The sequence below is a fragment of the Arachis stenosperma genome, chromosome 8 (genome assembly GCF_014773155.1).
Source record: "Arachis stenosperma cultivar V10309 chromosome 8, arast.V10309.gnm1.PFL2, whole genome shotgun sequence".
NCBI classification, from domain to species: Eukaryota; Viridiplantae; Streptophyta; class Magnoliopsida; order Fabales; family Fabaceae; genus Arachis; species Arachis stenosperma.
The window spans coordinates 297239-307865 of NC_080384.1; the positions used below are offsets into that span (position 1 = coordinate 297239).

A 10627-nucleotide genomic window follows, 5' to 3' on the forward strand; every position below is an offset into this window, starting at 1 on the left:
TAGGGGAGCCATTGTAAGTGTACCCTGGCACCAGACTTATCCGTGAACAGCGCGGTGGACAACAACATCAATGTAACCCCGTGCATAGATCTGTACCGTCTCCTCTGACGCATCAGCGGCCAACACTCTAAACTTGTTCTAGAACCAAGAAAAAGAAACTGTGAAGTCATCGATGCAGTCATCCGGTGGGAGTTCACCAAATAACTCTCCAAACCACACCCATGCAGGCTTGCCACTGTCCATCAACTGCTCGAAGTCGCTGAGGCACCCACTCACTGGATGACCGTCAATAGGAAGGCCAAACTGGTATGCCACATCTTGTAGTGTTATGGTACACTCCCCAAATAGCATATGGAACGTATGCATCTCAGGACGCCATCGCTCCACAAAAGCACTGATCAGCGGCTCATCAAGCTTGAACCAATAACCATTCAACCGAGCAACATGTAATAGGTTAGCACGATCTAAGTACGGGAGTATACAATCATGTAGTATCATCTTCTGTTGCCGATGCACGCTCCTAACGCATCGGGTTGGCTGAAAATACGCAAACATAAGCACATCGTTATTTCAGGTCCTTATACAGACACACATAGAAAATAACTTATGCCAAGACAAATATCCAAGTCACAGATGCCATCAAAATGGATATGTTCACAATAATATTTCATGTTCATATCGACATTACCGATATAATGTAAGAACCATAGAATTCAGAACCGAATCGGTGATCGAACCTATCAAGTCACCGGGTTAATGATTCAACCTAGGGGTGCACAGACCCGGCCCGGCCCGAAGGCCCGGCCCGGGCCCGAACACTTTAAGGACTAATTTGGTGTGATTTCATCGGGTTTAGGGCCGGGTTAGGGTCTCAAAAATAGACCCGGTCATTATTTCGGGTCGGGTCCGGGCCATAGCTCGGGTCACCCGAAGTCGGCCCGGTGGCCCGGTCATCATACATAATTAATATTTTGTGTTATTAGTAGTGATGGATCATGACTATTTTTATGTGGAATTTAAGTATTGTAAACCTTAATATTTTGTGTTATTAGTCATTATAAGACTATAAGTTAATGTTTTATGTTTAGAATGAATAAGACTTTAGGCTAATGCATAATATTGTGTTATTTGTATTGATTTAAATATTTGATATTATTAGACAATATTAGTATTGATTGTGGTTTTGTTTTAGTATTGATTGTGGTTATGCTTTAATTTTAAAGAAGGGTTGATTCTTGTTATATTTTTTTAAGTGAATTTTACCATGTTAAATAATGGTTGGAGTCTTGGAAATTTGGATATTTTTACATGCTAGCTTACAAGAAGGTATCAACGTAATGTAATGTTACCGGCCCGGTTTTCACCCGATTTTCACCCGGTATAATTGTGGCCCGAAAATGTATTGGTTTCATCGGGTCTAGGGTCGGGTTCGGGTCTAATAAATAGATCCGGTGTATATTTCGGGTCGGGTCTGGGTCCCATCAAACCCGGCTTCACCCGGCCCATGTGCACCCCTAATTCAACCGGTAGGTCATCGGTTGAACCGATTGACCCAGTCTTATGTAAATAAAAAATAAAATATATAAAAAATTTTAAAATTAAAATTTAAAATACATATTTTCACTAATAACCCAACTTCAACATTTTTAAAAAAATTTGGAACTCAAGCGGTTCGGTCGAACCGGTCTAACCTAGTGAGATCGGTTTAAACCAGTTAACTCCGATTTTGACCGCATCCCACCAGTTCGTTGCCTCATCCGGTCAGATCATCTGATCGGACCGGCTCAAGATCTGGTTGCCCGGTTTTCCCCTCGAACCGGCCGGTCCGGTCTGGTTCGGTTATGCTAACAATAGTCACAACAACAAATTTTTGGGCATTCTGCCATCAGAAGCATCGATCTATCATGAGCGAATTCCATAATCTATTAAGAACCCTGATTTCTAACGTCTTATACTAAACCAAAAACTAACTACATCACTAAACATGGTATCGGACAACGTCTTAATCAACAAATATTCTAACATGCATATTCAGCCAATACAATATCATCCAACATACTATAACATCCAACATGTTAATGTACTTAACATACCCATGGCATCGACTCAACAACATTAGAAAATTAAAAACCTTACCTCTTGATCAATAAATCCGGCAACATGCGCTATGCCGTTCAGGCGGTACATATCTCCTTGGTTCCCGACCATTATCACCGTCGGACGGATTACTTCCTCCACCAGCCGGCCAATGGCGGCCCACTGCCACCACCACCTGCGCCACTCAGCCGCCTCTGCCCACTACCAGTTGAACCTCCACTGTGGGCTGGTCCCCACACCCGAAACACTTCTTCCCCCAAACTTCCTCTCCGGTCAAAATGGTGGCTCCCAAACCTCCTCTCACCTTTACGCCGCAGCAACTTCACCCTGCACTACAAAGATGAATCGTTCCTACCTTCTTAGGGTTACTAACTTGGGCATAAATCGTCCCAGCCCAGTTAATGTTATGAACTAGCACATAAATCGCGCCAGGCTGAAGAGGGTCTCAATAGGGCATAAATCGTGGCAGCCCAATGAGGTTTAGCCCATGAACACGTGAAACCTACCACCCTGGGACGATTTATAGTCTCCTTCTAATCCTAGAGACCCTGGCACGATTTACGCTTAATTTGTCCTACAAGTTCATGCATTAATCGTCCTAGGCTGAGATGATTCACATTTTATATAACCCTATGCACCCTAGGACGATTTATATAATAATACCAAGAGGGTAATCACGTTGCAGAATTCGTTTAAGGGGAATCAGGTAATTTTGACTCCCATATAATTTATTTAAGTAAAAAAACCTAAATTTATATATTTATGGTGGTTAACTAATTCTATATTCCTATGGGCTTCCAATGGCACATGTGATCGTTATAGGAAAGATATGATTAACATGATTATGTGTTTGTTTGAGCATTATTATTTTGATAAAAAAGATATTTTTTAATAATATATTTTTTATTTTTTAATATGTTTGACAAATTTCTAGTATTAAAAATAAAAGTATTTAAAAAATAAAAAATATCTTTTTTGAGAAGCTGCAATTTACATCTTTTCTTAAAAGATATTTTTTTAAAAAAAAAGATATTTTCATGTAATAAATAAAAAAAGTACTTTTATAATTTTATACCCAAACATAATTGATAAATAAAAAGATATTTTTGTATAAGATATTCAAATATAAAATTACTTTTATTTTTTCATACGATCTTTCAAAAAAATACCTCAAAAAAAAATATTTTCTTAAAAATTCGTCCAAACAAGTCCTACTTGACAAAACACAAAATTCGTTCCCAGGGTTCTAGTATTCCCTATTCTAAGCCTACTCAGATCAGAACTAAACTAGTTGATTCTCTTTCGCCTATCGGCCGGCTTTAAGCCATTTCCTGCTGAGATCCCAAGTCTCCAAGTTGTTGAAATTTAGGAGGAAGAAGTGGATAATGGCTCTGAAATGATCAGCGAAGAAGGAAGGGATAATAAGGATATGGTGCAGGCTGAACCTCCTGAGGTTGAATCGATATCTGCCCCCCTTCAAAGATAACCTACTAAACAAAGACTTTCCCAACTCTCTTACTCGAACTAGCCACCCCTTGGGAACCGCCCCCCCCTTTTGCCTGCTTTGCTCGGGGAAAGCCTGCCATCTTCATCTCTGCCGAGGTTCGATGTAATTGACCTAAGAAGCCCTTTGAACGCGCTCTAGTCGGCTCCTCTGGGCGCCCATGTCAGAGAAATAGAGAAAAGAATATATATATATATATAGATATATTGTATTTGCTCAATTAATGTGTTGTTTGAAACTTTGGATAATTTGAATACATAAACCAAACCTCTTACAACAAGTAAACTCAAAAATAATGAGTGATCAGATGTGTGATGACAACGGGATTGGAGCAAAGAAAAGACCCTTCTTGCTTTGGAAAGAAAGGGAGAAAAATGAAATCATGTTCCCTATATTTTCATTCAAGAGGAAGCCTCTTCTTCTTCCTCTTTTTCTTTCTTCTCCTCCTCTGTTTCATCCTCCGCTTTCTTCTCTTCCTTGTCAGCTTCAGGCTCCGCCTCAGGCTCCGGCTGCTGCACCGTCTCGTCGGTGATCTCGGAAGGATCAGAGGAGTTAGTCCTCTTGTGAGCAGCAGCTTGGAGGACATGGCTGTAGTTCCCTTTCTCCATGAAGAGTTGTGCAAAGTGGTGCCTACAATAGAGGACACCATCTAAGGCAGCATAGGAAGAATGTGTCAGTGGGCACCCTGCATGAGCACACCTAAAGCAACTCTTGTGAAAGCATTCTCCCTCCAGTGTCACCTATTTCATTCTTTTTGTCAATTCAAGCCCTTTTTTTATATATATATAGATTAGTTATTATGTGCAAATTTTCATCACAAACCTTCTCCAGTGGATACACTGTTTTTGAGCAAACCGAACATTTGTCCAAGGTTCCACTGAACATGGAAGAGAGTCTACTTGGGGTCCTGTTCTGAAATTACCATTATATTTCCATCTTAGAAACAAGAATAATTGAACAATCAAGTCAAATAATAATAAAAAATTGGTAGGATAATGTAACACACCAGGTCATTTTTCTCAGAAGACTTTGCTGCCACATTTCAAATTCATGAAACCAACACAGCCAGTTAGCCAAATGAATTAACATAATGTGACATGTGAATTAATTTTTGAGGGTGAATAAACAGAAAACAAAGAGACTTTTAACTTATTGCATTGATGACATTTTAATTATTTAAGAAAAAATAAATAAATTGGAGTTTGATCATCTAACCATTCTGGAAGTTCTTGCTGAAGTTGCCAGATTCCTTGAAGAGCTGTTCAAAATGTGGCCTGCAATAGAGGACTCCATCCATTGAGGAGTATGTGCTCATCTGAAAACAACATCAAAATGTTGGTATCCGTTAAGGAGACAAATATGATTAAATTTTAAGGGATATATACCGTGAGAGTTCCCTTGCAGTGACTGCATTTGAAGCAATTTTTATGGTAAGGTATGCCTTCAAGAGTTAACAAATCAACCACATAAACAGTCTTTTCACAAGCAGTGCATTTATCAAGAGTTCCTGTGAATGACATTGTTTTTCTTCAAATGGGAACTTTCTTGAATTTCTCTAATCCAGCAAACTTGTTGTCTGAGGAAACAAAATGTAAGAATTTCCAACAAAGGTGCACACACACCTCAGACAAATTATTAAAAGAGCTAGGGTATTGAACAAAGTCTTGGATATGTCTAAGAAAAAGAAACTTATATCAAACTATTAGTGGATTAGTAATTGGTGGAGAGGGTGATTGGACACCAAAAATATTGAGGAAAACTTGCAAAAATTAGTGCTTTAATTTGTGGATATAATCTACTTGTTTGGAGTGAAAACAGGCTGGTGCCTTTGACCATTTCAATTCTTGTCTAAAATTATAGAAATGTTACCCAAAATAAAAATTGATTAATATTTAGTAATCAACATGGAACATAAAAAGTTGTGAACCACCACACTTTGCTCAGTGTTTTTCTCATCAATTTTCTTTTTTATTTCTATTGGTATTTTGTTACATGTATTGGTGATGCTTATTCGAAAAATTACTATTTATCATTTATTTAAAAAAATTCCTATTAGTTGAATGTATTGGTTCATGGTTGCATAATTAAGTTAGTCATGGATTGAATCCAAGACATATTTTAGATGTTAGAATTGTCAGAAAGACAACGTTTAAATTAATCATTTTAAAAAAAATCATATTTAGAATAAATTAAGAAGAGAATGTAATATGTTATTTCTTTTGATTTATCGTCTCCAACTTTAAGTTTTGGACTTTGGCCTATAAATTTTAGAGGAGACAAATCCAAATTAATTTGATTATTTCAACATAAAAAAAAAGCTCGCCATGCATTATATACCATACAAAAGTGTAATTGTTCAAAACATTTGCCACAAACCTCAATAGAACCAATGTTGTAACTACTTCTTTTGTTAATTGTTTCTTTTCTACATCAGATAAAGTAGTTCTAATAATCACCATTACACAAGAAACATAGCGACATTAATTAGTAGCAAATTTTGCATTATTTTATTCTTTAAAAAGATAAGGTAATATCATGGTGGCAACACAACTTGTTGGCAAAGTATAAGATCGGAAATTGTCTTTCCATGCCTATCAACTCTTCTGGAACAATTGACACCACCATCTAGAATGTTCCTAACAACAACATTCAATGCTTGGATTCCCTTAACATGATATATCTCAACCTTAACATTTTCATGGACCCATTTGTCTCTATTTTTTCTTGCATCAAGATCAGGATTTGAAGAGGAGTCTATGAGCGGTGCGACCACTAACTTTATCCACTCAGGTGTAACAATTTGCTTCAACTTGTGAATATCAGGACCAAAATGTGGGATGATAGAGAAGTTGATGTCATTTCCTTTGTCTCCGGCTCTGCTGTGTGCTACCTCATAGAGTGGAATGTTTCGACCCGACGGCGCCGGGGAGCAAGCAAGTTGTTGAGTATCAGCTTGTGAGAGAGCTGTGAAGCTGCATTCAAGATGAACCAATTTATTGGACAGACTACTAGTTGTGTTCTGCTTCAGTGCGATTCGCCAGAAAACATCTTCACGCCTAACCTGAAGTAACAGAAAGCACTTTATTATTAAAAATGGTAATGGATGAGTGGATGACTCCAAACTTGAAAGAAAGAAAGTACCAGCTGCTTTTCTAGAAGAATCTCTTTCTTATATCCAGTACTGCATTGAAAGAAATAAAAAATATATCAACAACGAACAACAGTAAGTAGTGTAATTCGTAGAATATCCCGAGTCGAGAAAGTCTATAGAGCCAGCAGTTTTATTAAAATTTAGCCAGCACTTAACCAGCAAAAAGAAAGTAAGCAATCCTATACTATTAGATGTAATCTCACACCATTAAAAACACTAATGATGGTTAATTGATGGCTACAAATTACAAAACTTGCTGGCCTCCTAGTACTCCTCGATGGATTCCACCACCTGACACCACCACCGCCAGCCGGTCCATTTGTATACAATGCCGTAAATTGCGTGGTAAAGCGGAGAGCGTGGTCCTTGTGCTGGAAAAGTCCATCCATGTGTAACCTAATATCTTGACTAGTATTATTGTCTAGGCTGCAAGCCTTGAGGCTATCAAATCCAATGATACAAGAATGTATACACTCATTAAGTCCGCCTCCGGGGAATGTTTCTTCCATCCATGATTTAACCACATATTCTGCTGCTTTACCGCGTTTAACGCATTCATATCCACCATATGATATCTCTCCCCATCCTTTCCATCCACATTCCTGTCAAGTTGAGGGAGGGGTGAGCATTGCATTGTATCATCCATCAAGAACAACAATCATAATAACAAGAAATTCACCTTTGGAACCAACTGCAAAAGTTTATCAGGAGCTGAATTAGTAGTAGATGGTTTTGCCCCGTGACACACAACTCTGCAGCTCGATAATGGAACGAAGGATACATCCTGAAAATCAATGACCTGTTCCTTTTGTTAATATCTTTCTATCTATGCTTGGTGAGATCAAAATGAAAACCTCTCACTTACTACATCTGGGGTCACATAAGCACTGGGGTCTCCAACCTCGTACAGTAATTGTTGGGCACATGTACTGAAATTCAGAACTCCACCACTTCCTTCAGCTTTGGCCACACATACTTGCCCATCATAAGAGATTTCTGCATAAGGAAGTGATAAATCCAGTAGCTGCTCGAAGGACATATCTCGGTACTTGTCTCCTGGATGCATGAAATATCCCCCTGTGAGTTGACAACCACACTCTAGAAGATGCCCTGCCATGGATCCTTGAGCAAGATGCTCCCATTCATCCCAGTTCCAACCTAGCTCATAAACCTACCAATATAAATACCAGCTTCATCATTCAGAAGGAGGTATATATAGATGAATAGCGTAAGAAAAAGGATATATATATACCATAGGTGCTAAGAATAAAGCAGCATCTGCAACTCTTGAAGTGATTACTACGTTGGGTTGGTATTTCTCAAGACAGGCAACAATAGGAGCAGCACCCATGTATGTGCTGATACCCTTCATATGGAAAACAAATAATTGCTAAGTGAATGCATGCCTTCATTACAACACAATACAAGGAAACAGAATCTTACACCCTCCATGGTATAGGACTTCACATGTGACAATCCAGAACCTGAAAATATTGTAATTTGTAGAATGCAGAGAATAATAATAAGCAAAACTCACAATGCAACTTGGTTTCTTTGGCTTAAAAATACTAGTAATAAGATAAAAAAAATTAAATTACAAGAACTATCACACCACACACCTTTATCCAAAAGTAGACTTTTCACAAGTAAAAGTGTGAAACAAAATTTGACAGCGAAATTCAAATACCTAAAATTGAAGTAGGCACTTCATGAGCTACAGCCACAGAAACATTAAGCCCCATGTCTCTAGCTAGTTCTAATACCTTGTGTTGTGCGCCCTGAGGATCCACTATAGATAAATACAATCAAGAAAACCATATAATCTATCAACAATTATAACGTGATCCATTTAAACACAGAATTTAGATATTCTTACTAGCACCCATATTGGTAATTATGCAAGTTCCTCTTTCCAAAGCCAGAGGCAACAGTGTATGCATCCAGTCCGAAACTGCCAAGGTCAGAATTTGATTGATACTTTACAAGATGGTGGAAACTCAGGAACAATTAACTTCATGTGAAGTTGATAGATGAGAGCCCTGTTAAATAATTTAACAGCTCTCAGCTATCAACTTCACATGAAGTTAGCTGCACTTGAGTTTTTACCTTACAAGGTCAACAAAGATGAACATTACACTAACGGGAAACACCTACTCTGAGAGTCATAACCGTCGCCACCAGACATCATGATTTGATAGCGATCGGCAAGAGTGCGCTCCGCCAGGCATTCGAGAACCAGATAGTTTAGTTCCTTGACTCTTTGAAGCAACTTAAGAGCAGCCAAAGGCCTGTCACCTCCGAACCCTGCTCCACAACCAATGTAAACCTTATTCCTCCGTCTTTCAGGACTACTTCTCTGTGCAATTTAATAACAACATGGTTAATTGAATATCTCCTTGGTGCTTTAAAACACAACACAACTAGAAACAAAACCAAATGTGAGGAGTATTTAGCTAACCAGCTTGATCAAACAATTATGAATCTCATCTTCATCAGGTTCCATTTAATTTCTTCTACAATGAAATCTGAACAAACATAAAACAAGTTAGTCAATCATGAAGAAGTAGCTCCCTGAGTTATTAAGAAAAGGAACGTTTTAATGCAGCATACACTGTTTAGTGGTTTTATTAAAACATGGTTCATGAGTCATGATAGAATACTGCGACTTTTCCTAATCTACCGCCAATCCGACCTAGCTAATGTTACCTTCAACTATATATAATATCAAATCAACATATATATAATTGAAATTTACCTTCAATTTCACAAGAACACAGCACTTTTAATTCTTTTCTACAAGAGATAAAATTAAACAGCATAGACTAATTAAACAAGAACCATCGGTGCTAACAGTATTGAATGATGATAAGGAATTAAGGCATCAAGAAAGCAATCATTTACATGCAATAAGTGAATAATGGTAAACATATATGATACAAGCATAACGAAAAAAAAGTTATTGTTACCTTCTTCCACTTGGAAGGAATGAGATATAAGTATAAAACTGCAGATATAATTCTGAGAAGGGGACACAAAAAGATTGAAACAAAAGATTGAGGAAGTGATGTGTCATGATAACGATGATATTATATTATTATGCATGACATATGAGCGGACCCACCCAGCTAGTTTTGTGCATTTTTGTCAGTATTATCAATCTGCCAGTTTTGTCCTATCCAAAATTAAACAATTTTAATAATTGCTTATTTAATATTTATACACGTAAATTTTATATATATATCTAATTGATATTATTAAATAATAAATATTTTAAGAAAGCTGTCTTTACGTAAATATGACGTCGTAAATTTTTTAAATAATTAAATATATTTTATTAAATTATTTAATAAAAAATATTGAAAAATTGTTAAATTTTATTATTTTTAATTATTATTTATAATTATTAATTAATTAAATTTTTTAATTTAATAATTTAATAATATATTTTATTCTATATTTTTAAATTTTATCTATGTTTTTTTATTCTCAAATATTTCTAATAACGTGATGATGAAATAAGTCAAATAACTAAGTCATGATTCAAACGGATAACATATTAAAATTTGTACTTTAAAATACATGTTAACGTAGGATTGAACACAAAATAAGTCATAAAAAATCAAATAAAGGAAAAATATGCTGCTGAATTAAATCATACATAAACGTAGGATAAATGACATAATTAAATAAAATAGAATTTTAAATTACACAAATATAATATTTAAAATTTAGTTATATTAAAATTCTCTTTCATATTTATATAAATTGTGATTAGTTGTAGGATTTTAATTTTTTGTATGTAATCCACCTTAAGTCATTACGGTTTACGTACAATATCATATAAAGTATAAATCGCTACGAATTGAAGTGATTTA

The 10627-nt window shown here is 36.4% G+C and overlaps 2 protein-coding genes across 6 annotated transcripts; both read right to left on the minus strand.

The window, feature by feature from the left end:
• Positions 1-3821: 3821 nt before the first annotated feature.
• On the minus strand, positions 3822-5239 carry LOC130946269 (LIM domain-containing protein PLIM2b-like). The gene is made up of 5 exons (XM_057874944.1): positions 4987-5239; positions 4817-4916; positions 4608-4633; positions 4424-4513; positions 3822-4341 (listed from the first exon to the last, which is right to left on the minus strand). Exons 1-5 carry the CDS (start codon positions 5119-5121, stop codon positions 4003-4005), a joined length of 690 nt encoding a protein of 229 aa, XP_057730927.1. The 5' UTR covers positions 5122-5239; the 3' UTR covers positions 3822-4002.
• A 714-nt stretch (positions 5240-5953) lies between these two features.
• Positions 5954-9816, minus strand: LOC130944706 (uncharacterized). 5 transcript variants are annotated; one of them, XM_057873173.1, is made up of 12 exons: positions 9719-9816; positions 9211-9277; positions 8907-9108; positions 8629-8703; positions 8440-8541; positions 8196-8236; positions 8005-8118; positions 7618-7923; positions 7432-7551; positions 7044-7354; positions 6743-6782; positions 5954-6662 (listed from the first exon to the last, which is right to left on the minus strand). In XM_057873173.1, the coding sequence occupies exons 2-12, from the start codon at positions 9253-9255 to the stop codon at positions 6135-6137; spliced, it is 1884 nt and encodes a 627-aa protein (XP_057729156.1). In that variant the 5' UTR covers positions 9256-9277; positions 9719-9816; the 3' UTR covers positions 5954-6134. The 5 variants fall into 5 exon arrangements, with proteins under 5 accessions (XP_057729156.1, XP_057729157.1, XP_057729158.1 ...); XM_057873174.1 differs by lacking the exon at positions 9719-9816 and adding an exon at positions 9508-9676; XM_057873175.1 differs by lacking the exon at positions 9719-9816 and having other exon boundaries at positions 7432-7536; positions 9211-9618.
• Positions 9817-10627: the final 811 nt, after the last annotated feature.